The sequence below is a fragment of the Chlorocebus sabaeus genome, chromosome 16 (assembly GCF_047675955.1).
Source record: "Chlorocebus sabaeus isolate Y175 chromosome 16, mChlSab1.0.hap1, whole genome shotgun sequence".
NCBI classification, from domain to species: domain Eukaryota; kingdom Metazoa; phylum Chordata; class Mammalia; order Primates; family Cercopithecidae; genus Chlorocebus; species Chlorocebus sabaeus.
Genome location: NC_132919.1, coordinates 71,652,493 through 71,678,694, shown reverse-complemented (window position 1 = coordinate 71,678,694; position 26,202 = coordinate 71,652,493). Strand labels below are relative to the sequence as shown.

The 26,202-nt window shown below is 48.2% G+C and overlaps 1 protein-coding gene across 8 annotated transcripts in view; it reads right to left on the bottom strand.

The window, feature by feature from the left end:
- The window catches only part of MED24 (mediator complex subunit 24), a 38,155-nt gene extending 12,493 nt beyond the window's left edge, over positions 1-25,662 (bottom strand). For 2 of the 8 annotated variants that reach the window (XM_008012811.3, XM_037993101.2), the window contains exons 1-13: positions 25,530-25,616; positions 24,688-24,876; positions 24,517-24,599; positions 5,528-5,566; positions 5,134-5,207; positions 4,534-4,766; positions 4,333-4,389; positions 2,758-2,869; positions 2,468-2,618; positions 2,061-2,174; positions 1,455-1,502; positions 654-736; positions 276-362 (exon numbers count right to left, since the gene is read on the bottom strand). In XM_008012811.3, coding sequence (XP_008011002.1) covers positions 276-362; positions 654-736; positions 1,455-1,502; positions 2,061-2,174; positions 2,468-2,618; positions 2,758-2,869; positions 4,333-4,389; positions 4,534-4,766; positions 5,134-5,207; positions 5,528-5,566; positions 24,517-24,599; positions 24,688-24,876; positions 25,530-25,548 — 1,289 coding nt within the window. In that variant the 5' untranslated portion in view covers positions 25,549-25,616. Of the gene's footprint in view, positions 1-275; positions 363-653; positions 737-1,454; positions 1,503-2,060; positions 2,175-2,467; positions 2,619-2,757; positions 2,870-4,332; positions 4,390-4,533; positions 4,767-5,133; positions 5,208-5,527; positions 5,567-24,516; positions 24,600-24,687; positions 24,877-25,529 lie in introns of all 8 variants that reach the window. The other 6 variants (XM_037993103.2, XM_073005338.1, XM_008012815.3 and 3 more) reach the window with 6 other exon arrangements.
- Between the last annotated feature and the right edge of the window lie 540 nt (positions 25,663-26,202).

Sequence of the window (26,202 nt, the reverse complement as noted above, 5' to 3'; positions counted from 1 at the left end):
CACAGCTAATTTTTTATTTTTAGCAGAGACGGGGTTTCTCTACGTTGGTCAGGCTGGTCTTGAACTCCCGACCTCAGGTGATCCACCCGCCTCAGCCTCCCAAAGTGCTGGGATGACAGGCATGAGTCACCGCGCCCCGCTGGTACCCCCAGGCACAGTCCCAGTCACTTGCAGCTCAAACTTTAGACAGGAGGTTGAAAGGCACCCAGCAGCCCCACCGTAAAGAGAGAGAGGTCAAGGGGCTCTTGGGGTAGCCCAGGCACGCTCACACTTACCGCTTAGCCATAAGGTTGTTGACACTGGCCTCAGACAGAAGCCCCTGCTTGCCACATTCTTGGAGCAGGAAGTTTGTACAGTCACAGCTGTGAGGGAGAAAGATGTGGAGGGAACTGGACACCTGGCTGGGAGGGCGAGGGGTGGGAGTGGCCGGTCCCTGAGCAGCATCCTCCCTCTTTCAGGTGAGGAAAATCTGGAGGGCCTGAGGGACAGTAGAGGGGCTCTGGGGACTTGGCAACTATGGGCTGCTGCTTCCTGCCCCTGCCAAGGGGAGTGAACAAGGAGACAGAGTCCCCTGAGGCTTCTCTGGCACAGAGATCAGGGGAAGAGCCCAGAACCCCTTCCAGTAGGGTGGGGGTGACCAGGGGAGCTCATACTTGCAGCGCTGGTCAGCTTTGTCCAACAAGGGTGTGAGTTTCAGCAGGAACTCAAAAGCACAGTTGACATCCTCAGTGAAGTCCTAGAAAGAGGCAGAAGTGTCCACCTGGTTTCCAGGGCCACCAGGCCCTGATCATCTCAGGCAACCTTGTCTGCTGGAGACATCAGCCTCAGCTGCCTGGCTGCCTTCTGCCTGGAGCCTGGGTGTATGCTGTGGGTGCACACACATGCTGAAGCACACACACTGGCTGAAGCACACAAACACACTGAAGCACACACATGCTGAAGCACACACATGGCAAAGCACACACACACTGAAGCACACACACGCTGAAGCACACACACGGTGAAGCACGCACACGGTGAAGCACGCACACGCTGAAGCACACACACGGCAAAGCACACACACTGAAGCACACACACTGAACCACACACATGCTGAAGCACACACACTGAAGCACACACATGCTGAAGCACGCACATGCTGAAGCACACACACTGAAGCACACACATGCTGAACCACACACATGCTGAAGCACGCACACTGAAGCACACACATGCTGAAGCACACACACTGAAGCACACACATGCTGAAGCACGCACATGCTGAAGCACGCACATGCTGAAGCACATGCACACACTGAAGCACACACATTGTGAAGCACGCACACACTGAGGTGTACACACACATTCAGCTCTCTTCCAGGCATAAGAACACTGCCCAGCTGGGGCCTGAAGGACCCTCCCTTTGCCCTTGTTTCTGCTCCCATGCCTCCATCTCAATCCTCAACTCAACTCACCTTGTCCCCATGAGAGTACTTCTTCAACTTCACCAAAACCTGTGGAATCTAGGGGGTGAGGCAGGGGGAAAAACAGGAAGATCCATTTCTTTTCTCTTTCATCCACCCCTGAAGGCATCCCCCCGACCCCCTGCTCCAGGAAAAGAGACAGGAACACTCCTACCCTGCGAGTGAGAGCACACTTAGTGCTGAATGAGAAAGCCAATAGGTGCCCAAGCCCCTGATGCCCCCAGGCCCAGGCACAGGACACTGGGACCCTGCACCTCTGCTAGCTCAACAGAAAAAAATGCCATAAGCAAAAGTGGATCCCCAGCTTCAAGGAGGACTGGGGCCCCATTCCCTGGCTCCCTTCACTGCCCTACACCAATCTGTCTGATGACCAAGCTAAACTGCACCTCTGTGGTAAGAAACAACGGAGTCTGCCAAATGGGCTAAATATAGCCCTGGCACTTTCAGAGAAAATGATCAATGGGAACTTGCGCTGGGATACCTGGCAGGCTGGGCCCAGCGCCCACAGGGAGCAACACAGGGCAAAGGTCCAGGGTGCCGCTGCTCTTCCTGAGAACCATTCCCAGACTGGCTCTGCCCCTGCCACGTCCCCAGTACCTTGAGGAAAGTGAAGGCTGTCCACTTGAGCTCCTCCGTACCCTCGGGAGACTCAATGAGCCCCACGAAGCAAGCTTTCCAGATCTCCAGGACAAAAAGTGGGGTGGGGATATGCTGTGGGAAGAGCCAAGGACGAGGCCTAAGAGGGTGCCCATACCCCGTCATCCTTCTGTGGACTCCGAGGATTTGGCTGGCTCAGAGACTGCATGGCAGAGTCACTGCCCAGCTGTGTGCTGAGAACCAGGGGCGTAAGGTCCAATGACAGAAGTGTGCACCACTAGCACCCACTTTCCATCATGGAGCAGGAGAAACCCCACTTCTCCCAGGGAGGACTACAAGAATCCTCCCTCCTGCCTCCAACAGGCTGGCCCGCCTTGGGGAGGGGAGAGCCACTTGGCCCCTCCCACCTGCATGCGCTTCACCATCGTCAGCTGCTCCACCAGGGACTGTGTCTCGCCTGTCAGGTTCATGGTGCCCTCGAGCAGGATCACGGCGTGGACGGTGGGGAAGCCGGTCTTGTTCATCTGCTCCGCATGCACAGACAGCATCATGGGGATGCTGAGGGATCACAAACACAGGGGACAGTGTTTGGGGGACCAAAGGTGAAGGTGGAGAGGATGGCACCAGGTGCCACATCTTCCCACCCCAGGGCGTGTCCTCCCTCTCCCTCCACCACCATCCCCCAGGGAGCTGGTACCTCCTAATGAGGGTGCCGCACTGCTCAGCCTGGCTCCGGAGCTGGGGGTTGCTGAGATTGGCCAGGATCTCTCCAAGTTTCAAGAGAGAATGCTCGATGGCAGTCCAGGAGGCTAGCAGAGGGAAAGAAGTGCAGAAACGTGATGGGAAACAGGGGAGAGGGAGCGCCTTGCCCCGAACTCCTCGATTTTGGCACCCCCTCTGGCACATGAAACCACACAGGAAGGCTTTCCCTGAGAATGACAGGGAAGGAGGGGCCTGAGGGCAGCATGCACTGTTTCCAGAAGGGGAGTGGGCACCTAGAGCTGGAAACCCCAGAGACCATTCCCAAAGGCCTGACTTCCAAGGGACACAGCCAGCTGACTTCAGAAGGTATGGCATCACACAGGCTCAGGAGAGAGAGGCAGAGGGAGGCCAGAGCCCAGTGGCTGGAATAGGGAGGGTAGCCACAAATCACTCGAGGAGCGGGCAGATCCCAAAGTCCAGTCTTGCAGAGGCTGTCACTCTCCTTTGGGGGAGCTGGGTCCCTAAATGGCCTTCTCATTCTCAACCACTCCCTCATCTAGGCATTGTGCTTGCTGCCCTCCCCTGCTGAAGGCCTCTCACACACCCTCTCTCAAACTCCCACATACTCTAAGCTTCTGTTCAAGCCCCAGTTCCTTTAGCAACTCACCCAACTGGTCTAACTCACTGTTCTGTCCTTCCTTAATGCCCACACTCATGGTCTAAGCCATATCAGTTAGCACTGAATTATAAGTTACTTATCCTAGTTACAATTCCAGAGGGTCAAATGATGAACAATGGCACCAACTAGCCCATTAACCTCCATGGAGCATAAAAGGGGAAAAAAAAAGACAAGACCTGAGATCCATTAAAATTCAGTATTCATCTGATTTTCAGCCAATAAACACTTATCAAGGGCCCAAGGTAAGGAAGAGGCTGTCAACACAGTCCATTTTTATATAAAGATTATGTTTTTGGACCTTTCACAGGCAGTAAAACATACTTGGGGAAGAAATGAATATACTAGTCCTAAAACAAGCTGTCCAACCAGGTCCTGAAGCCTCGTGAGTAGCCCATTCTAGCATTCTTGTTCCTGGAGAACAAGAGATCTGTAGGTGGTCCCAAGCCACTTGGGCTTCAAGGAGTAAGACTATGGCCTTAGGACCCCGTTGCTGGAAATACCGGCATCTTCCCTCCCGCCAGGTGATCTGTCTGTTCTCAGGCTCTGGAAAGTACCAACCCTTAACATCTGAACTTGAGTAAAGAGGCATATGGTACAACAGGCCCAACAGCAGACAGGCACTGTGTTAAAAGGGGCATTTTAGGTAACATTCAAATACAAGAGTCATTTGCTTCCAGACGATGAGTAACATGGAGACAAACACAGTAACGGACACTGTGCTTGTCTTGTCCTCTAGTTTTTTCCGCGTCTGTGATGTATTAGTCTTGCTCCCCACTAGCAGCTATGCTTGATGAGGGCAGGGACCCTGCCACATGCTCCTTTGGTAGCCCCCCACCCCCCGCCCGCAGCACCTAGCACAGTGCTGGGCGTACCACAATGCTCAGTAAATACCTGTTGGTTGATTGGCTCGGGTGCCACCCTGCCCAAGTCCCTGGGATGTGTGCAATGCTTATGGGGAGAAAAAAAAGGAAGTGGGATGGTTTCAGATCCTCCTGGAAAGAGGTGGGATGGCACCCTGCCTCTCCCTTCTCAATTAAAGGACCGGCTACGGGAGCAGCGGCAGGTGGGGCTCAGGGGAATCAAGGGACATACAGGCCTCCTCTAGTTTGGCGATGTGCAGCAGGGCCCGGTTCTTGGTGCTGCTGAGGGTTTTCTCCAGGCGCTGAAGGCACATGGCAAGCTGTTTCTCCCCAGCGGCTGGAGTGCCGGCCTCCAGCCCCTCCCGGAGCCGCTCTGCAGAGGCTGCCGTGCAGCGCAGCAGCCAGTGGAGGGCGCTAAGAAGGGCTCGGCACAGTCCGATGCACTCCTCGGCTTTGCCGTGACAGCTACAGGGAAGAATGCGAAATTAGCCTCTGTTCTTCTAATGGCTGAAATCCGACCCACACCAATGTTCCCCAGAGTCCCTGGCACTCCCTTACTAGAGACTAGGGCTGCAAAGCTAGCAAAGTCCTGGGGAAGACGCTTAGCCGCTTTGGCTTCTACTGGACAAGATTTCAAATGAGCTACTCCAGACAGAGAGGAGGCACTCTGTCCTAAGGGAGTAAGAAAAGGAAGGGACGGGTGAGTGTGGATGGGCAGGTGGGGAGAAAAAACATGGGAACCCAGAGTTGGTCTCGGTCTGTGTGCTAGGAGCTGCACCTCTGCACTAAGACAAGGCTAGAACGTTGTAAGCCCCCTTACCCCTGCCCTTACCTCAGACGGTCACAAAACATGTCCATGATGTCTAGCAATGCCTGGACACACAGGTCCCGAGAAAAGTCATCAAACTGTGGAAAGGACAGTGGAGATGCTATGGAATGCCCCCGTCCACCCCCAGGTCTCACATGAGGCAGATGGTGTGTTCAGGACTCCTGCTCCTCTCTCCTCCAACCTTGGGTCCAAGACTCAGCATCCTCAACACTGGACACTGGCTCCCAAGCACCAGCTGCTACTTGCCAGGATCCCCCTCCCATGGAAGGCCAGCAATGCCAGCCGGAGGCATCATGTGCTACCTATCCAGCCTCATGGGTCACAGGATCAGGGCCGTCAAGGAGGTGGGGCCTTGTCTGTCATCCCCAACCTAGCTCCTGAGTGCCTACGGTCATACCTTACTGATGGCTGTGAGGACAGAAGAGTAGGACACCATCTGGAGAGAAGGAAGAAAGATAATCTTTAGGTAACTAGTCTCCTACAATTGAGAGGAACAAAAACTGAGGCTTCAAGTTGCTGTAGCTCTCCTGAACCTCAGTCCCTTCCAGAGGCCCTCTTCAACCCAGGGAAGGAGAGGCAGTATCACTGTGCACCACCCTGTTCCTGCCTCTGTCAGACTCACTGCAAATGGTATCAGCATAAGCCCATCAAGAAGATGATTTTGGGGATACTCAGAGGCTCCATGTTTCAGGCCAGGGGCGGTGGCTCACGCCTGTAATCCTAGAACTTTGAGAGGCCGAGGCGGGCGGATCACGAGGTCAGGAGTTTGAGACCATCCTGGCCAACATGGTGAAACCCTGTCTCTACTAAAAATATAAAATTAGCTGGGTGTGGTAGTTCATGCCTGTAATCCCAGCTACTCAGGAGGCTGAGGCAGGAGAATCACTTGAATCAGGGAGTTGGAGGTTGCAGTGAGCCGAGATCGTGCCACTGCACTCCAGCCTGGACGACAGAGTGAGACGAAAAGAAAGAAGGAAAGAAAGAAACAAGGAAGGAAGGAAGGAAGGGAAGGAAGAAGGGAAGGAAGAAAGGAAGGAAAAGGAAGGAAGGAAGGAAGGAAGGAAGGAAGGAAGGAAGGAAGGAAGGAAGGAAGGAAGGAAGGAAGGAAAGAGGGAGGGAGGGAGGGGGAGGGGAGGGGGAAAGACAGAGTAAGTTTCACTGTACAAACTCTTAATTGTTCTCCAGAACTTACTCTCTAGGACCCATCCAGGACACCTTCCTTGATCAACCCCAACCTCTCTTACCAAGCTCAAACCCTTCCTCTGTGCTCCCAGTAATCACCTTAGGCTCATCATTACATGGCAGGTGCCTGCAGTCCCCACTAAATCAGAAGCTCCTTGCGGACAAGGATGCTTTTACTCAGTGACCACCACAAACTTGATATTTGTAGAATGAATAAATAAAAACACACCGTTAGCTCAGCATGTCTCAGAGTAACTTCCAAAGCTGCCCTATCCAATAGAGAAGTCACTAGCCCCATGTGGCTATTTAAATTTAAATTAATTAAAGTTAAATAAAATTTGGCTGGGCGTGGTTGCTCATGCCTGTAATCCCAGCACTTTGGGAGACCAAGGCGGGAGGATCATGAGGTCAGAAGATTAAGACCATCCTGGCTAACACGATGAAACCCCATCTCTACTAAAAATACAAAAAAATTGGCCGGGTGTGATGGCGGGTGCTTGTAGTCCCAGCTACTAGGGAGGCTGGGACAGGAGAATGGCGCGAACCCGGGAGGCAGAGCTTGCAGTGAGCCGAGATCACGCCACTGCACTCCAGCCTAGGCGACAGAGCAAGAGACTCTGTCTCAAAAAAAAAAAAGTTAAATAAAATTTAAAATGCAGTTCTTCAGTCACACTAGCCACATTTCAAGTGCTCCACGGCCACACACGGCCAGGGGCTTCTGTGCTGGACAGGGTAGATAAAGAACATTTCAATCACTGTAGAAAGTCCTGTTGGACCATGCTGCTCCAGAGGTTCTCAGGTTGTTAAGAAATGTCACACATAGGCCAGGTATGGTAGCTCACGCCTGTAATCCCAGCACGTTGGGAGTCCAAGGCGGGTGGATCACGAGGTCAGGAGATTGAGACCATCATGGCTAACACGGTGAAACCTCGTCTACACCAAAAAAAATACAAAAAAATTAGCTGGGCATGGTGGCGGGCGCCTGTAGTCCCAGCTCCTCTGGAGGCTGAGGCAGGAGAATGGTGTGAACCTGGGAGGCAGAGCTGGCAGTGAGCCGAGATCGAGCCACTGCACTCCAGCCTGGGGGACAGAGCTAGATTCCGTCTCAAAAAAAAAAAAAAGAAAGACATGTCGCACACACACCCTGAGCTTGTGTGTGACATAAATTTGACAAACACTGGATTAAACATATACAGAGAACTTTACCACAGAACTTCTCAAAACCATGATATACTCATATACAATGAGAATCTCTAAGAAAACTGATGATAAAACAAAGCAATATTCTTTAAACGTACTTGGCCAAGGAATCTCATGCATCTCGTATTTCCAAAATACATTTTAGGAAATTCTGCCTGAACAGTAAGTTCCCAGAGGACAGAGATGGTATTGAATTTATATCTGTTTCTCTAGCATCTAGCCCAAGAACTGGTATACAATAGATCCTCAGGAAATTTTTATTGCTTGGACTAGATAAATTCTACTAACTAGTTGCCTTCTGGAAAAATCTTACCTTAAAATAAATTTCTGTTAGTAAAACCTATTCATCACCATCATAAGACTGGAGATCTAGTTCAAAATAATTTCTCCTAACTGAAATTAAACCCTACATAAAATCTTGTCATATTAAAAAAATAATTACAGAATGTTGATAAAATATAAATAATACCATAAAAAATAGTAACAGTGGTATACTCAAAATCAGTGGCAAAGCATACCAAAATACAAAAGCAGGATACAATGACAAAAACTATCAGGACAATCACCTCCTAGGCTGTCGCTGCTGGAGGAGTGGAAGTCTCCAAAGATTTAAGAAGAAAGCTGTCGGCCGAATGCAGTGGCTCACGCCTGTAATCCCAGCACTTTGGGAGGCCAAGGCGGGCGGATCACGAGGTCAAGAGATCAAGACCATCCTGGCTAACATGGGGAAACCCTGTCTCCAACTACAAAAACTAGCCAGGCGTGGTGGCGCATGCCTGTAATCCCAGCTACTCAGGAGGCTGAGGCAGGAGAATCCCTTGAACCCAGGAGGCAGAGGTTGCAGAGAGCCAAGAGCGCACCACTGTATTCCAGCCTGACGACAGAGCGAGACTCCGTCTCAAAAAAAAAAAAAAAAAAAAAAAAAGGAGAGGAAGAAAGCTGTCTGCTCAATCACTTGGGTATGGCAAACTTTCCGTCCTGTGCGATTTCCTTCTCACCAGAATACACTGCTCTGTTCAGGCATCTTTCACTAGTACTCCTCGGTGAACAGGAGCAAAACAGAGAGGGCTTAAATACAATCAGTGTTCAGAACCACCATGCTGTGAGGCCAGAGCTAGTGTCTGATATCCATCAGAAAGCTGGGAGCCTGCCTGGGCAGGATGACCGTAAAGTTCCGGCGAGTGTTTTGTTTATTTATAACTGATGTCCCCATAGCGAGGGCTTGGCAAAGAACTGAACCTTGCTGGATACCAACCTGCAGGGGGAGCTGGATGTCCCCACTAAACACTGACCCTCAAATGCCAGGAGAGAAATCCCCAATTCTGCATGTTCTGAGGGATGCCATTCATCAAAAAGAATTTATGGTCTTCAAATGCTGAATTCTGTTCAGTAGATTTCTGCTAACTGTATCAATAAAGCACAGCTACTCCAGAGAGCTGAAAATGCTTTCTACATGACGAACTGTTTTACAAAGCAGGCACTGGCCTATTCCAGTCTTAATCATTCTATCACGGTAGCTCTGAACCACCACGGCCCTCAGGGTAGGAGACCCTGTGTGGCCACCTCACTTGTGGCTAGCCCCGCCTGACCCCGCAGCTGCCCTCAAATCCTCGCTGCTCTTCTGAATATTCAACATCCCAACTATTCCTAAGTGCCCTCTACTCGCACAACATTGGGCCAAAGAGCCTCTTGACTCTGAAGGAAGAATAAATTACTAATTTTGCACAGTACTTGAGAGGTCACAAAGGTCTTTCATATCTATTTACTTCTCTCTATTACATCAGCCTCTTTCTCTTTCTTCCCTTTCCCATCAGTGTTTATACATTTCAGGACTCTTCTATTGGTTTGTTTGTTTTTTGAAACAGGGTCTCACTCTGTCACCCAGGCTAGAGTGCAGAGGTGCTCCCGGGTTCAAGTTATCCTCCCGCCTCAGCCTCCTGAGTAGCTAGGACTACAGGCACACACCACCATGCTTTATTGATTGATTGATTGATTGATTGATTGAGACAGGGTCTTGCTCTGTCGCCCTACAGGCACACACCACCATGCTTTATTTATTTATTTATTGAGACAGGGTCTTGCTCTGTCGCCCAGGCTGGAGTGCAGTGCTGTGATCTCGGCTCACTGCAACCTCCGCCTCCTGCGTTCACGCCATTCTCCTACCTCAGCTTCCCAAGTACCTGGGACTACAGGCGCCCACACCACGCCCGGCTAATTTTTTATTTTTAGTAAAGACGGGGTTTCACCGTGTTAGCCAGGATGATCACGATCTCCTGACCTCATGAACCGCCCGCCTCAGCCTCCCAAAGTGCTGGGATTACAGGCATGAGCCATCGTGCGGGCTAATTTTTTTTTTTTTTTTTGAGACAGAGTCTCACTCTGTTGCCCAGGCTGGAGTGCAGTGGCACAATCTCGGCTCACTGCAACCTCTGCCTCCCAGGTTCAAGCGATTCTTCTGCCTCAGCCTCCTGAGTAGCTGGGACTACAGGCACATGCCACCATGCCCGGCTAATTTTGGTATTCTTAGTAGAGACGGGGCTTCACTATGTTGGCTAGGCTGATCTCGAACTCCTGACCTCATGATCCACCCGCCTTGGCCTCCCAAAGTGCTGGGATTACAGGCATGAGCCACCGTGCCTGGCTGCCTAACTTTTGTATTTTTTGTAGAGACGGGGTTTTCCATGTTGTCCAGGCTGGTCTCAAATTCCTGGTCAAGTGAGCTGCCCACCTACTTGGGCCTCCCGAAGTCCTGGGATTAGAGGTATGAGCCTGGCCTAATTTCTTCTATTTTTAAAAGAGCTTCCTGTAGACCCCACACTTCCATTTAACCACCACTCCATCTCTACTGCTCTTCACATATATAAAAGTTCTTTTTTTTTTTCAATTTTACTTTTTTTTTTCTTTTTTGAGACGGATTCTCACTCTGTTGCCCAGGCTGAAGCAGTGGCATGATCTCAGCTCACTGCAACCTCTGCCTCTCGAGTTCAAGCAATTCTCCTGCCTCAGCCTCCTGAGTAGCTGGGATTACAGGCATGCACTACCACACCTGGCTTATTTTTGTATTGGTAGAGACAGGGTTTCACCATGTTGGCCAGGCTGGTCTTGAACTCCTAACCTCATGATCCACCCCCTCGGCCTCCCAAAGTGCTGGGATTACAGGCATGAGCCACTATACCCCGCCATTTTAATTTTACTTTTTTAGTAGAGCCGGGGTCTATGTTGTCTAGGCTGAGCTCAAACTCCTCGCCTCAAGTGATCCTCCTACCTTGACCTCAAACAGTGCTGGGATTACAGGTGTGAGCCACCAGGCCCGGACAACATAAGAGTTTTCTACACTCTCTGGCTCTACCTGCACACTCTCCATTGACTATTCAACCCACTCCAATCACTTCTGTCCTGACCACTCTATGAATCTTCTTGTTAAGGTCATCAACAAACTCTTCATGTTAAATCCAATGGATCCTTCTCTCTTCTGATCTTACCTGACTTCCCAGCAGCATCCGACCCCTTGAAACCCTCCCTCATCCCTCAGTCCTCTCTTGGCTTTTCTTGGTAACACTCTCACTTTTCCTCCCTACTCTCTGGCCCCTTCTCTTCAGACTCCTATGACGGTTTATCCTCCTAAGTGTGTTCCTTAAATGAGATTGGTTCCTCCGGAAGTTGGGTGTAGTCACTTCTTTGCTCACTCTCCCTCTCTCTCTGCACACAATCTCATCCATACCCATAGCTTTGATTACCATCGGTAGCTGGTGACTTCTAAACCAAAAGCTCCAGTCTAGAACTCTCCTTGAGTACCAGACACCTATGTTCAACTGCCTTCCGAGTATCCTCTTTTTGATACCCCACACAGGCACCTTAAATTGAAAAGGCCAAGATCAAACATGTTATCCTCACCCACATCCCAGCCCTACTCCACTCTTGCGCTGTCTCATGACCCATCAGGTATCTAGTGTCCAAACCAGAAACCTAAGCGTTATCCTTGACCCCTTCTCCTCGCACTCCCCTCACCCCATCAATCAAATCATTTCAATGCCACTTCCTAAACTGTTCTTAAATTCATCGTTTTTCTTCTGCTGCCACTTCCCAATTTTGTGCTAGTATCATCTCTCACCTGAAGTACACATCAAGAGCCTAAATCAGGGGTTGGAAAACTACAGCCTACAAGTCCAATCTGGCTCATCATCATTTTTCTATTAGAACACAGCTATACCCATTTATTTACAGATGGGCTATAGCTAGTTTTGAGCTGTAATGACAGAATAGTGATGAGAGAGACCATGCAGTCTGCAAAGCTGAAAATACTTACTATCTGGTCCTTTACAGACAAAATATGCCATACTTAATGATCTCCCTGTCTTCTGTCTTACCTCCCTCCAACTCGTTCTTCAAACTATAACCAGAGTGATCTTTCTAAAATTAATCCACAAATTTCCGTAATTAATCTATAAAGTCAAGGAACTCTTGATTACAATATAATAGGATTTTTATGGGAACTTAATGAATTGATTCTAAAATTTGTCTGGAAATGAAATGTCTGAAAACAGTCAAAAAATATTTCAAAAATAAAGAAACTAAGGGAAGATTTGTCCATCAAGGTATCAAAACATACTATAAAGCTATAATAAAGTTCTGGTGCAAAAAAAAGAGAAAGAGGCCAGGCGTGGTGGCTCACGCCTGCAATCCCAGCACTTTTGGAGGCTGAGGCAGGTGGATCACAAGGTCAGGAGTTCAAGACCAGCCTGGCCAAGATGGTGAAACTCTGTCTCTACTAAAAATACAAAAATTAGCTGGGCGTGGTGGTGCGCGCCTGTAATCCCAGCTACTTGGGAGGCTGAGGCAGAGAACTGCTTGAACCCAGGAGGCAGAGGTTGGAGTGAGCCAAGATCGTGCCACTGCACTCCAGCCTGGGAGAGAGAGTGAGACTCCCTCTCAAAAAAAAAAAAAAAAAGAGAGAGAAAGATACCAGTGAAATACACTAGGGTGTCAAAAAATGGACCCTTGTGCACAAGAGAATTTAGAATTTAAGATATGACAAAGAATGGCCTATTCAATAAAGATAGTTGAGCCATTATCCATCTATTTGAACAAATAATAAGTGTGGATCCCATCCTCATACCACAATAAATTCTAAAAGGCTCAGACAAAGTAAATACAAAAAATGAAAGTCAAGTGTTGGCAGAAATTAGAGAATATATTTTCATTTTATTTTATTTTTTATTTTGAGATAGGATCTCACTCTGTCACCCACGCTAAAACGCAGTGGCGCGATCTCAGCTCACTGCAACCTCTGCTTCCCAAGCTCAAGCAATTCTCCAGCCTCAGCCTCCTGTGTAACTGGGACTACGTGCTCAAGCCATGAACTACCGGCTTTTATTTTTTTATTTTTTTATTTTTTGAGACGGAGTCTCGCTCTGTTGCCGAGGCTGGAGTGCAGTGGCGTGATCTCAGCTCACTGCAACCTCCACCTCTTGGGTTCAAGCGATTCTCCTGCCTCAGCCTCCCAAGTAGCTGACAGTACAGGAACCCACCTCCACGCCTAGCTAATTTTTTTTTGTATTTATAGTAGAGACGGTGTTTCACCATGTTAGCCAGGATGGTCTCGATCTCCTCACCTTGTGATCCGCCCACCTCAGCCTCCCAGAGTGCTGGGACTACAGGCGTGAGCCACCACGCCTAGCCTAATTTTTTAATTGTTTGTAGAGACAGGGTTTTGCCATGTTGCCAAAGCTGGTCTTAAATCCTGAGCTCAAAGCAACCCGCCCGCCTCCGCCTCCCAAAGTGCTGGGATTACAGGTATGAGCCAAAATGCCCCGCCAAGAGAATATATTTAAATCTCTGAAGCAGAGAAGTCCTTAAGCAGACAAAAGCCCAGTAAGGGAAAAAAAAGGATAAAACTGACAAAAACATAAAAAATTTCTGCATACTAAGAAAAAAAATTACAGGCAGTTCTCCTGTCCAGCCCACCACCCCGGACTGTCCCTGCATATAAGTTCCCCCTAGCAAAACCCTATGTGGCATCTGTTGTCTTCAGGTCCCTTCAGCCTCTTGAACCTGGTGCCATCCCTAGAAAATAGGGGTCCAGCACAACAATTGGTGAGCCAGTCAAGAGGCTGTGGAGAAAATCCCATCAGTCTGAGACAATGGGGTCTGGGAAGGGGAAATCCGAAGGGAAAATCTCATTATTAACAACAACAGGCCAGGTGTGGTGGCTCACGCCTATAAACCCAGCACTTTGGGAGGCCAAGGCGGACGGATCACCTGAGGTCAGGAGTTCAAGACCAGCCTGGCCAACATGGTGAAACCCTGTCTCTACTAAAAATATAAAAATTAGCTGGGCGTGGTGGCAGGCACCTATAATCCCAGCTACTTGGGAGGCTGAGGCAGCAGAATCCTTTGAGCCTAGGAGGCGGAGTTGCAGTGAGCTGAGATCGTGCCATTGCACTGCAGCCCGGGCAACAAGAGTGAAACTCCATCCATCTCAAAAATTTAAAAAAAAAAAAAAATTAGATTTAAAAAGTGATATAAAACTCAAAAGCATATATAACAAATAAGGATTACAAGATAGATTATATTAAATGACACTTAAAAATCAGTAAGAATTCTGGTCAGGCGCGGTGGCTCACACCTGTAATCCCAGCATTTTGGGAGGCCAAAGCGGGTGGATCACGAGGTCAGGAGATCGAGACCATCCTGGCTAACACAGTGAAACCCCGTCTCTACTAAAAATACAAAAATTAGCCAGGTGTGGTGGTGGGCACCTGTAGTCCCAGCTACTCGGGAGGCTGAGGCAGGAGAATGGCATGAAGCTGGGAGGCAGAGCTTGCAGTGAGCCGAGATCATGCCACTGCACTCCAGCCTGGGCAACACAGCAAGACTCTGTCTCAAAAAAAAAAAAAAAATCAGTAAGAATTCTTTTTTGGGGTGATGAAAATGTTCTAAATTGATTGTGATGATGTTTGCCCAACTCAGTGAATATACTAAAAACTAGGGTGCCAAGAGTAGTAACTCATGCCTGTTTATCTCAACACTTTGGGAGGCTGAGCCAGGAGGATAACTTGAGTCCAGGAGTTTGAGACCAGCCTGGGCAACTAAACCCTTCTCTACAAAAAATTAAAAACATTAGCCAGATGTGGTGGTGCCTAACTGTAGTCCCAGACACTCAGGGGGCTAAAGTGGGAGGACAGCTTGAGCCAGGGAGATCAAGGCTGCAGTAAGCCATGATTGTGCTACTGTACTCCAGCCTGGGCAAAGGAGTGAGACCCTATCTCGGGAGAAACCCTGTCTCTACTAAAAATACAAAGATTAGGTGGGCGTGGTGGCACCCGCCTGTAGTCCCAGCTACTTGGGAGGCTGAGGCAGGAGACTGGCTGGAAACTAGGAGGCAGAGGTTGCAGTGAGCCGAGATCACACAGCTGTACTCCAGTCTAGATGAAAGAGTGAGATTCTGTCACACACACACACAGAAAAAAAGCCGTAACAAAAAAAAATCAAAAAATAGGCAAATGATATATTTATTTATTTGTGTATTTATGAATACATAAATTATATATTAATAAATATATAGGCCGGGAGCAGTGGCTCATGCCTGTAATCCCAGCACTTTGGGAGGCCAAGGCAGGTGAATCACTTGAGGTCAGGAGTTTGAGAATAGCCTCGCTAACATGGATAAACCCCGTCTCTACTAAAAAGACAAAAATTATCTGGGCATGGTGGTGCATGCCTGTAATCCCAGCTACTCGGGAGGCTGAGGCAGGAGAACTGCTTGAACCCGGGAGGCAGAGGTTGCACGTCACTGCACTCCAGCCTGGGCGACAGAGGGAGACTCCATCGAAAGAAAAGAAAACAAAAGAAAAGAAAACAAAAGAGAAGAGAAGGCCGGGCGCCGTGGCTCACGCCTGTAATCCCAGCACTTTGGGAGGCCAAGACGGGCAGATCACGAGGTCAGGAGATCGAGACCATCCTGGCTAACATGGTGAAACCCCGTCTCTACTAAAAAATACAAAAAAAACTAGCCGGGCGAGGTGGCGGGCGCCTGTAGTCCCAGCTACTCGGGAGGCTGAGGCAGGAGAATGGTGTAAACCCGGGAGGCGGAGCTTGCAGTGAGCTGAGATCCGGCCACTGCACTCCAGCCTGGGCGGCAGAGCGAGACTCCCTCTCAAAAAAAAAAAAAAAAAAAAAAAAAAAAAAAAAGAGAAGAGAAGAGAAAGGAGAGGAGAGGAGAGGAGAGGAGAGGGAAGAGAAGAGAAGAGAAGAGAAGAGAAGAGAAGAGAAGAGAAGAGAAGAGAAGAGAAGAGAAGAGAAGAAAAGAGAAGAGAAAGGAATGAAAGAAAGAAAAGAATATGCACATTATAATATATAATTATTTGCCTCTGGAAAAAGTTTTAAAAGATTCTATCCAGCATTGGCAAAGGTGTGGGGAAATACTGTGAGACATTGTGGATGGGGTATAACCTAATCCAGTCATTTTTAGGGGGATATTTGCAGGATCTACTATAATTTAGTATGTATATATTCTTCAAATCACATATTCCATTGTGAGGTCTCTACCCTAGAGAAACACTTCCAGATATGCAGACAGGTAGGTAGAAGGATATTCAGTGAAACATTGATTATAACAGTAAAAAATTACAAACAACCTAAATTAAAGTACATATGGGCTGGGCCAGGCACAGTGGCTCACACCTGTAATCCCAGCACTTTGGGGGGCCAATGCGGGCAGATCACTTGAGGTCAGGAGTTTGAGACCAGCCTGGCCAACATGGTGAAACCCTGTCTCTACTAAAAATTTAAAAATCGGCCAGGTGTGGTGGTGCATGTCTGTAATCCCAGCTACTTGGGAGGCTGAGGCAGGAGAATCACTTGAACCCAACAGCAGGGACGGGAGGAGGCTGCAGTGAGCCAAGATCAAACCACTGTTCTCTGGCCTGGGCAACAGAGCAAGACTTCATCTCAAAAAAAAAAAAAAAAAAAAAAAAAAAGTACATATGGTGTATTATGTAGCAATGGTTTAGGGGTGAGTTCCATGGCTCATGCCTATAATCCCAACACTCTGGGAGGCCAAGGTGGGCAGATTGAGCTCAGGAGTTCAGGATGAGCCTAAGCAACAAGGCAAAACCTTGTCTCTACAAAAAATGCAAAAATTGGCTGGGGGTTTTGGCGTGCACCTGTAGTCCGGGCTACCTGGGGGGCTGAGGCAGGAGGATGGCTTGAGCCAAGGAGGTCAAAGCTGCAGTGAGACACTATTGTGCCACTACACTCCAGCCTGGGCAACAAAGCAAGGATCCTGACTCTAAATATATATATATTTTTTTTTTTTTTTTTGAGACAGAGTCTTGCTCTGTCACCCAGGCTGGAGTGTAGTGGTTCGATCTTGGCTCACTGGAACCTCCACCTCTCGGATTCAAGCGATTCTCCTGCCTCAGCCTCCTGAGTAGCTGGGACTGCAGGTGCATGCCACCATGCTCGGGTAATTTTTACCATGTTAGCCAGGATGGTCTCGATCTCCTGACCTTGTGATCCACCCGCCTCAGCCTCCCAAACTGCTGAGATTACAGGCGTGAGCTATTGTGCCCAGCCTCTAAAAAATTTTTTAACAAAAAAAAAATCTATGTGTCAACTGAGAAATACTATTCAGCAATTAAAAATAAGAAGAAGAATGGGGCCAGGCATGAGTGGATCACACCTGTAATCCCAACACTTTGGGGGCCAAGGCAGGAGGATCGCTTGAGCCCAGGAGTTTGAGACGAGCCTGGGCAACAAAGTGAGACCCCATCTCTACAAAAATGTAAAAATTACCAGCCCAGGCAACATAGAAAGATCCCGTCTTTACAAAAAATTTAAAAATTAGCCAGGCATGGTGGTGAATGACTGTAGTCCCAACTCCTTGGGAACCTGAGGTAGGAGGATTACTTGAGCCCAGCAGGACAAGGCTACAGTAAGTTGTGATCCTGCCATTGCAGACTCCAGCCTGGGTAACAGAGCAAAACCCTGTTTCAAATTAAAAATAAATAAATAAAAAGAATGTACTACTAACATATACAACATAAATAATAAATCTCAAAAACATTTATGTTAAACAAAAGACAGTATAAGAAATATATCCCATCTGACTACATTGCTATGAAATCCAAATAAAGGCAATTGTGGAAGAAGCGAGTGGACTAGAAAGCAGTAAAAGGGAACTTTCTGAGAGAACAGAAATGTTCTGTATCTTATTTTGGATGCTGGTGACATGGGTATATACAATTGCTAAAACTCACTGAATAGGCCGGGTGCAGTGGCTCACACTTGTAATCCCAGCACTTTGGGAGGCCGAGGCAGGCGGATCACGAGGTCAGGAATTCAAGACCAGCCTGACCAACATAGTGAAACCCCATCTCTGCTAAAAATCCAAAAAACTTGCCAGGCATGGTGGGGGACACCTGTAGTCCCAGCTACTCAGGAGGCTGAGGCAGGAGAATAGCTTGAACCTGGGAGTCGGAGATTGAAGTGAGCTGAGATCGCCCCACTGTACTCCAGCCCAGGCAACAGAGCGAGACTCCATCTCATTTAAAAAAACAAAAAAAAACCCAAAACAAAACAAAACAAAAACCCTCACTGAATTGATCTTAAGATCTTGTATGTTCTTTTTCAGATGAAGTTTCGCTCTTATTGCCCAGACTGGAGCACAGTGGGGCGATCTCAGTTCACTGCAACCTCCGCCTCCCAGGTTCAAGCAATTCTCCTGCCTCAGCCTCCCGAGTTGCTGGGATTACAGGTGCCCGCCACCACACCTGGCTAATTTTTGTATATTCAGTAGAGACGGGGTTTCACCATGTTGACCAGGCTGGTCTTGAACTTCTGACCTCAGGTGATCCACCCACCTTGGCCTCCCAAAGTGCTGGGATTACAGGATTGAGCCACTGCACTTGGCCCAAGATCTTTGTATGTTATTCTATGTTAATTAAAATATGTATATTTTTAAGGAAGTCTTGTCATGTGACTCCTCCATTTAACACCCTTTAAATGATTACTTGTCACCCTAAAATAAAGCCCAAATTCCTCGGCATCACTCAAAAGTCTTTTATGACCTTATCGTTCTCTCTCTCTAAACCACTCTCCTCCTTAAAGTGCCAGCCTAGCAGTTCTGAAGGTATGGTCCAGGAACTCCCCAGGGTCCCCAAGACCTTTCAGGGGGTCTAGGAAGTCAAAATTATTTTTAAAATACTACTAAGATACTGTTTACCTTTTTGCTCTTTTTCTCTCACAATTGTACAGTGGATTGTCCTGGAGGCTCCATAACATGTGATGATATTATATTATTAAATGCATCAACAATTGAAATGCATCAACAACTATATAACTTAGTCATGGATATTTTCCAAATTACCAATTCATGATGTGACAAAAATCATGCATAGATAAAAGATCTATTCAAGGTACAACAAAAAGAGACCAGTTAATTTTATTTCATTTTATTTTTCTTGAAGTTTTTTTTTTTTGAGACGGAGTCTCGCTCTGTTGCCCAGGCTGGAGTGCAGTGGCCGGATCTCAGCTCACTGCAAGCTCCGCCTCCTGGGTTTACGCCATTCTCCTGCCTCAGCCTCCCAAGTAGCTGGGACTACAGGCGCCTGCCACCTCGCCCGGCTAGTTTTTTGTATTTTTTTTAGTAGAGACGGGGTTTCACCGTGTTAGCCAGGATGGTCTCGATCTCCTGACCTCGTGATCTGCCCGTCTCGGCCTCCCAAAGTGCTGGGATTACAGGCTTGAGCCACCGCGCCCGGCCTTCATTTTATTTTTTATTGAGACAGAGTCTTGCTCTGTCGCCCAGGCTGGAATACAGTGGCATGATGTCGGCTCACTGTAGGCTCCACTTCCTGGGTTCAAGCGATTCTCCTGCCTCAGCCTCCTGAGTAGCTGGGATTACAGGTGCGCACCACCACGCCTGGCTAATTTTTTGTATTTTTATTTTTATTTTTTTATTTTATTTATTTTTTTTTTTTGAGACGGAGTCTCGCTCTGTCGCCCAGGCTGGAGTGCAGTGGCCGGATCTCAGCTCACTGCAAGCTCCGCCTCCCGGGTTTACGCCATTCTCCTGCCTCAGCCTCCCGAGTAGCTGGGACTACAGGCGCCCGCCACCTCGCCCGGCTAGTTTTTTGTATTTTTTAGTAGAGACGGGGTTTCACCGTGTTAGCCAGGATGGTCTCGATCTCCTGACCTCGTGATCCGCCCGTCTCGGCCTCCCAAAGTGCTGGGATTACAGGCTTGAGCCACCGCGCCCGGCCAATTTTTTGTATTTTTAGTAGAAACAGAATTTCACCATGTTGACCAGGCTGGTCTCGAACTCCTGACCTCAGATGATCCACCCACCTCAGCCTCCCAAAGCGCTGGGATTACAGGCAGGAGCCACCACACCTGGCCAATAATATTTTTTTTTAATATTTGAAGAAATTTATTCTGAGTCAAACATGAGTAACCATGGCCCTTCAGGAGGTCCTGAAAACATGTGCCCAAGGTGGTCAGGTGCAGCTTGGTTTTATCCATTTTAGGGAGGCATGAGATCAAATACAATCAAATATATTTAAGAAAAGTCTCAAAATTTTTAAGAATGTAAAGGGGTACTGGGAACGGGCACAGTGGCTCATACTCATAACCTCAGCACTTTAGGAGGACAAGGCGGGAGGACTACCTGAGGCCAAGAGTTCGAGACCAGACTGGGTAACATAGTGAGACCCCATTTCTACAAAAAATACAAAAAAAGAAAAGGAGAAAAAATAAAAGAAAAAGGAGTCTTGAGAACAAACTCCTTTTCTCTAGCCATACCAAATTATTTTCAGTTCCTGAACAACATTATGTGAGTTTTGCCGCCCACCCTGTGCATATGCTTTTCTCTGCTTTGCACACACACTCTCCTCAATGTGCCTGGCTAACTCCTACTCAACATTCAGGTCTTGGTTTAAATATCACTTCCTCCACAAAGCCTTCCTTGATTGTTCAGACTGGACTGGGTGCCTTTCCCATGCATTCCCAAAGCAAGGACAGTCCCAACTTAACAATGGTTCATCTTACAATTTTTCGACTTTATTTATTTTATTATTTTATCTTATTTTATTTTTTGAGACGGAGTCTCGCTCTGTCATCAGACTGGAGTGCAGTGGCACAATCTTGGCTTACTGCAACCTCTGACTCCCTGGTTCAAGCGATTCTCCTGCCTAAGCCTCCCAAGTAGCTGGGATTACAGGCACTCACCACAATGCCCAGCTAATTTTTGTATTTTTAGTAGAGACAGGGTTTCACCATGTTGTCCAGGAGGGTCTCGATCTCCTGGCCTGGTGATCCGCCCACCTCGGCCTCACAAACTGCTGGGATTACAGGCGTGAGCCACCGTGCCCCGCCTTAATTTTTAGACTTTATGATGGTGTAAAAAAGATACATGTTCAAGCTGGGCATGGTGGCTCAAGCCTGTAATCCCAGCACTTTGGAAGGCTGAGGCAGATGGATCACTTGAGATCAGGAGTTCCAGACCAGTCTGGCCAACATGGTGAAACACTGTCTCTACTGAAAATACAAAAATTAGCTAGGTGTGGTGGTGCACGCCTGTAATCCCAGCTACTCAGGAGGCTAAGGCAGGAGAACTGCTTGAGCCCAGAAGACGGAGGTTGCAGTGAGCCGAGATCGTGCTACTGCACTCCAGCCTGGGGGACAACAGTGAAACTCCATCTCAAAAAAAAAAAAAAAAAGAGAGAGATACGCATTTAGGTCAGGCACGACCTAAATTACAGGCTGATGCCTATAATCCCAACACTTTTGGAGGCCGAGGTGAGCAGTTCACCTCGAGGTGAGGTCAGGAGTTCGAGACCAGCCTGGCCAACATGGTAAAACCCCATCTCTACTAAAACTATAAAAATTAGCTAGGTGTGGTGATGCATGCTTGTGGTCCCAGCTACCTGGGAGACTGAAGAAGCAGAATCACTTGAGCCCAGGAGGTGGAAGTCGCAGTGAGGAGAGGTCACGCCACTGCACTCCACCCTGGGTGACAGAGTAAGACCTTGTCTCAAAAAAAAAATATGAGACACGCATTCAGTAGAAATTGTACTTCAAGTGCTCATATATGTAAGCCATTATCCTCAGTGAAATAACTCAGAGATAGGAAGTCAAGGAGGTTGCAGTGAGCTAAGATCAATCACGCCATTGCACTCCAGCCTGGGAGACTCCATCTCAATAAAAAAAAGAAAGTCAAATACCACATATTCTCACTGATAAATGGGAGCTACACAATGGGTGCACATACAGAGTGAACTAATAGACACTGGAGAATATAAAAGGTGGGAAGGTGGGAGTGGGGTGAGGGTTGAAAAATTACTTATTGGGTACAACATTCACTATTGGGGTGATAGGTAAACTAAAAGCTCAGATTTCACCACGATGCAATATACGCACATAAGAAATCTGCACTTCTTGGGCCAGGCCCGGTGGCTCAAGCCTGTAATCCCAGCACTTTGGGAGGCCGAGATGGGCGGATCATGAGGTCAGGAGATCGAGACCATCCTGGCTCACACAGTGAAACCTCATCTCTACTAAAAAATACAAAAAACTAGCCGGGCGAGGTGGCGGGCACCTGTGGTCCCAGCTACTTGGGAGGCTGAGGCAGGAGAATGGCGTAAACCCGGGAGGCGGAGCTTGCAGTGAGCTGAGATTCGGCCGCTGCACTCCAGCCTGGGCAACAGAGTCAGACTCCGTCTCAAAAAAAAAAAAAAGAAAAAGAAATCTGCACTTCTGGCTGGGGGTGGTGGCTCACGCCTATAATCTCAGCACTTTGGGAGGCCAAGGAGGGTGAATCACCTGAGGTCAGGAGTTCGAGACCAGCCTGACCAACATGGAGAAACCCAGTCTCTACTAAAAACATAAAATTAGTGGAATGTAGTGGTATGTGCCTGTATTCCCAGCTACTTGGGAGGCTGAGGCAGGAGAATCACTTGAATCTGGGAGGCGGAGGTTGAAGTAAGCCAAGATCGCACCACACTGCACTCTAGCCTGGCGATGGAGCAAGACTCTGCCTCAATCAATTAATCAATCAATAAATAAAAAATAAGGACAGGCGCAGTGGCTCATGCCTGTAATCCCAACACTTTGGGAAGCCAAGGCGGGTGGATCACCTGAAGTCAGAAGTTCGAGACCAGCCTGGCCAAAACAGTAAAACCCCATCTCTACTAAAAATACAAAAATTATCCAGGTGTAGTGGCGGGCACCTGTAATTCCAGCTACTCAGGAGGCTGAGGTAGGAGAATAGCTTGAACCTGGGAGGTAGAGGTTGCAGTGAGCCGAGATCAAGCCATTGCACTGCAGCCTGGGCAACAAGAGTGAAACTCCATCTCAATAAACTAACAGGCTTTGTGTTTGATGATTTTTCCCAACTGTAAGCTAGAGTGTTCTGAGCACATTTAAGGTAGGTAGATGGCCGGGCATGGTGGCTCACACCTGCAATCCCAGCAATTTGGGAGGCCGAGGTGGGCAGATCACAAGGTCAGGAGTTCGAGACCAGCCTAGCCAATATAATGAAACCCTGTCTCTACTAAAAATATAAAAATTAGCCAGGCATGGTGGCAGGCACCTGCAGTCCCAGCTACTCAGGAGGCTGAGGCAGGAGAATCGCCTGAACTCAGGAGACAGAGGTTGCAGTGAGCTGAGGTCACACAATTGCACTCCAGCCTGGGTGATAGAGCAAGACTCTGTCTCAAAAAAGTGGTAGGTAGATGACCTTTGGCAAGTTATGTGTATTAAGTACATTTTCAACTTATGAGTGGTATATCAGCACATCACCCCATTGTAAGTTGAGGAGCATCCGTACTCTATTCTAACCTTTATCATAAACCCATCTAGTGACTGCTTATTTACATGTCTATATTACCCACTAAATTCTCTGTGTACTGGCATCAGGTCTTATTCACAGCTATGTCCCCAGGGGCTAGCACTGTCTGGTACATAAAACCATTCATGAGGCTGGGCGCGGTAGCTCACACCTGTAATCCCAGCACTTTGGGAGGCTGAGGTGGGCAGATCATGAGGTCAGGAGATCGAGACCATCCTGGCTAACACGGTGAAACCCTGTCTCTACTAAAAAAAAAAAATACAAAAAATCAGCCAGGCGTGGTGGCAGGCGCCTGTAGTCCCAGCTACTCGGGAGTCTGAGGCAGGAGAACCCAGGAGGCAGAGCTTGCAGTGAGCCAAGATCGCACCACTGCACTCCAGTCCGGGTGACAGAGCGAGACTCCATCTCAAAAAAAAAAAAAAAAAAAAATTCATGAGTATTTGTTGCTAGAACAAGTGAATGTAATCCTATTTTTCTTTTGGTGGTTGGTGTTTTTAAGAGATGGAGTCTTGTTCTGTTGCCCAGGCTGGAGTGCAGTGGCACAATCAGTGCTCACTGTAGCCGCGAACTTCTGGGCTCAAGCAATCCTCCCACCTCCGCTTTCTGAGTAGGCGGGGCCACAAGCCTGTGCTACCTGCTACTACTCCCAGTAGAATAAGTGAATGTAATATTCATCACAACAAATGAAGTATTATTATTTTTATGAGAACACTGAAACTCAGTGAAATGATCTGTTCAAACAAATTCATCTAGAAAGCGTAAGCTGACAATTATAAAACTGCACCCCAAATTGTTTGTTTGTTTGTTTCCTGAGACAGGGTCTCACTCTGTTGCTCTGGCTGGAGTGCAGTGGCAGGATCATGGCTCACTGTAGCCTTGACCTCCCAGGGCTTAGGTGATCCTCCCACCTCAGCCTTCCAAGTAGCTGGGACTATAGGGGCACCACTACGCAGGGCTAATTCTTTGTATTTTGGGGTAGAGACTGGGTTTTGCCATGTTACCCAGGCTGGTCTCAAACTCCTGGGCTCAAGCAATCTGCCTGCTTCAGCCTCCCACAATGCTGGGATTACAGTCATGAATCACTGAGGTCCAAATGCACTTCAAGTTTTTTATCCCCAAAACTCTCACTTCTTGGTGGGGGTTTTGGGGGAGCTTACCTGGGAACTAATGGCATACTTCAGGTAGGACAAGATGAGAGGATTGGGGGATGGTCCAATCATGGCCTGCTCTAGTAATGCATCTGCAAGAGGAATAATAAAACACGACTGAGTGATTACAACTTCTCTGGGTTTATCCCTCCCATCTTTCTTTCCCAGTTCACTTGAGACCTGCCAGGTTGAGAATGTCCCAGGTGGCTCCTTTAGGAAAGAATTTCTTCATGTTGATTGCCCACTGGTAGTCACTCCAACGCTCCTTCCAGGCTTGCAAAATGGCTTGCTTCAGGTTGACCACCTTCATGATTTCACTCTGAGCAGGTGGCAGCTGTGACGGCCAACTTTGAGGTGAAAGAAGTGGAGCTAAAGAAAAGGACACGATGTTCGAAGGAGAACCGGGGAAGGCAGAATTAAATAGAAAGGAGAAGATGCGGTAAGATTTAAGCTAGGCAGAGGAATTTTAAAGAAAAAGGGCTAAAGAGATAAGGTAAGATCCTGTCAAGCTTTCTCCTCCTGAACCGCCCTTCCTTAAACTGGGGCACTAAGAAGAAAGTATCGGCCGAGCGCAGTGGCTCGCACCTGTAATCCCAGCACTTTGGGAGGCCAAGGCGGGCGGATCACCTGAGATCGGGAGTTTGAGACCAGTCTGACCAACATGGAGAAACCTCGTCTCTACTAAAAACACAAAAATTAGCCGGGCTTGGTGGCGCATGCCTGTAATCCCAGCTACTCGGGGGGTTGAAGCAGGAGAATCGCTTGAACCCGGGAGGCGGAGGTTGTTGGGGTGGGCCGAGATCGCGCCATTGCACTCCAGCCTGGGCAACAAGGACAAAACTCCGTCTCTCAAATAAATAAATATCAAAGGGACTAATAGAGTAAAGAGGGCATCAAGGAGTTAAGCCAGTCCTGGTCGCCTAATTACGCCCTTAGCTCTAAATGCATCCTTCGGCCACCACTACTCCAAGTCCAGATTTGCTCCCTCATTTCCTCCGCCTTCTCCAGCCCTGTAACTATACCTCCCAATTTCCTTTTCATCCATCACCTCGCCAAATTTAAGCCTACCGCACAATCCACTTCTAGGTCGTAGGCATCGCCATTTTGGCACTTGTCAAGAAGTTCACTTTCTATTGGCTGGGAGTAACAAATCCAACCAATAGAGATGCAGCAAGGAACGCCCCGCTGTCTTCTGGGAATGGTAGTTCCTTGGACTGAAACCGTATTTGTCTGCGCTGGCGAGGAAACTAAGGGACTAGTCTAGTCGGCCCGCATTGTTCCTCTCTTTAAGGGAGGACATCCAGGAGCTGAGACACTACAGAGACTCAGGGACTCGAGGAAGCTCGAAAGGTCGCTCACAACCCGGCGTCGCCCACGACGTCACTGTCGACCGGCCTTCTTCATCATTTTCCGACACCCTTTCTTTCGTTAGCCCCTAGTTAATAGGTGCGGCAAGGGTGTGGCGTTCAGCAATACGGCCTTTCTCTTTTCCTGGGCTCGCTCTTTTCTCCTAAGCTCCTGGGGCTACCAGAGCTATTCTCATTTCCACACCTATATTCTAAAAGCGACACTAAGGTGCCTTAGTTGCACACATATCACCACCCCCGAATCTGACAGTCCTATCAGCATCTCCAAGCCCTCCAAACAGCTTGGATACAAGGGAAAGTAAAGAAGAAACTAAGGTGAAGGTGATCA